At 38.0% G+C, this 2173-nt stretch overlaps 1 protein-coding gene across 1 annotated transcript in view; it reads right to left on the bottom strand.

The window, feature by feature from the left end:
* NUDT6 (nudix (nucleoside diphosphate linked moiety X)-type motif 6) overlaps positions 1–2173 on the bottom strand; it is a 55398-nt gene that overhangs the window by 46475 nt on the left and 6750 nt on the right. The window contains exon 2 of the mRNA XM_006866283.1: positions 1001–1204. Coding sequence (XP_006866345.1) covers positions 1001–1204 — 204 coding nt within the window. The remainder of the gene's footprint in view (positions 1–1000; positions 1205–2173) is intronic.

The raw sequence follows: 2173 nt of genomic DNA, 5'->3' as shown, positions 1-2173 counted from the left end.
GAAGTTCTCTGTCAATGTATGATTGTAGCTGTTTCTGTATTACCTTTAGTAAAACTTTACTTGCATGGGATATCAAAGAGATTGTCCGATGATTTCCGCATTCTGTTGGGTCACCTATTTTTGGAATGGGCATAAACATTGATCTCTTCCAATCAGTCCGAAACTCCAAACATACCTTTATATTTGTTACAGAGTTTCAACACCAACTCATGAGTCCTCTTGACCTGGTATTCCGTGTTGTTGTTGACCGAGCTCCTCACTATACGTCTACCCGATCCGCCATCTAATGACTAGTGACTAGTGAGTTCCAGCTGCTGACTTTTTGCTAGCAGCTGAGTGCTTTAACCACTGTACCCAGGGCACCCACTATTTGCCTATTGTTAAGTACTTTGGAGTTGGTTTCAACTCAGAGCAGTCTTGTTTAAGGTTTCCGAGTAGTTAGTAGGTTTGAACTGCTTACCTTGCAGTTAGCAGTCCAGTGCTTATCCTACAACTCCACACCAGGACTCCAGGTGAAATTCAAATATCTGTATAAAACTTATTCAAACATATCCTTTGGAAAACTAAAGGCTAAATTTACTTTTTTCTGTGCTGCCTTCTGTTGATTTGTAAGACAAATGTTATCTATTTTCAAGCACTTTGCAATAGTTTAGGAGGCCTTGTGGTTCAGTGGGTTGTGTGGTGGGCTGATAATCGCAATAGTCTCAAAGCTGTTATTGTTAAGTGCCATAGAATCAGTTTTGACTTATAGTGACCCTGTATAGTTTCCAAAGAATGGCTGGTGGGTTTGAATTGTAGACCTTGTGGTAAGCAATCCAGTGTTTATCCTACAGTACCACACAAGTATGCTGACTGCAATAGACCCAAGGCAGACACCATTTAATTAAATAATTCATTCCACCTGAATAAATTATCTGCTTAGCTATAGGCAGCAAGAAACTGGATTGACCTCTTAAAACTCAATTTTGAATTATAATGATAATTTTAATTTGTAACTGACCTGCTACTCCTACTTGATGTGTAGCATATCCCGGCAGTCGGCTAGGCCCTTCTCCCAGCCACAGTGTAAGCGTTGATGAATCTGATTCTGCGTGATGAAAGCAGAAGCCCAGGGAAGCAGCAGAGGCAATAAATCGGCTTTGGAGGATAGGAATGTGCAGCCAAACGGCTATTCTACCTTCTGATCGCCATTGCTGGATTGCAGCTACAACATGAAAAAAAGGCACAAATTTGTAAATTCTTACCAGTGTGGGAAGTAGAGTAAATGAAAACTTAGCTCAGGGTCCTGAAAGCCATCTGTAATCTTCCACAGCCTCCACTGGTTCGCTATCTGGAGAGGAATCCAAGTGTCCAAGCTACATCCCCAGCACTGGAACTGCCATGATTTATTATATTTATCATCTTATTCAAGGAACTCTGGTAGCGAAGTGGTTACGAATCGGGCTGCATATCTTACGGTCAGCAGTTTGAAACTACCAGCTGTTCAGTGGGAGAAAGATGAGGCTTTCTGCCCCCGTAAAGATTTACAGCCTTGGAAACCCTATGAAGGGTCGCTATGAGTCACCGACTCCATAGCACATAGCAATAACAATAACAACAATCATCTAACATGATGTCTGGCGCACAATAGGTACTCAATAGTTATAGAGTGCATAAACTTAAACAAAATAAATATCCACCTTACTGCCTTTCCATATACCATCCTTAGTTTTAACCTTTACAAGTGACTATTGTGAATTTATATTTACTCTGTATAGTTTTAAGTTTATAATTTAAATATGGCTTAAAATATAACTAATTAAAAAAACTTAGTTATAAAAAATTTTGAAATGAAAAACATAATGAGGAAACCAAACTTTACATTGTACTAGCACACAGAAAAATAATAAAATACAATATTTTAATTATTCTATGAATTAGTTTTGGAGTTGACATTATACCATATCTAGTTTGCATTTTATGTGTTTCACTGCATGTTGTATTGGAAACATTTTATGTCATTAAAATTCTGTTTATAAATGTTAATATTTTAATGACTGTATAATAATTCTCATACAGGTAAATTCAGGTTGTTTCCAAATTTTATTATATGTAATACCTCATGGGAGGCCAAAAGAATAGATTTATGTTGGAAGATGTGCAGCCAGAGTGGTTCTTGGAGGCCAGGATGGCC

This window comes from Chrysochloris asiatica, unplaced genomic scaffold, assembly GCF_000296735.1.
Source record: "Chrysochloris asiatica unplaced genomic scaffold, ChrAsi1.0 scaffold00088, whole genome shotgun sequence".
In the NCBI taxonomy this organism is placed as follows: domain Eukaryota; kingdom Metazoa; phylum Chordata; class Mammalia; order Afrosoricida; family Chrysochloridae; genus Chrysochloris; species Chrysochloris asiatica.
This window is presented reverse-complemented; position numbering and strand designations above follow the sequence as displayed.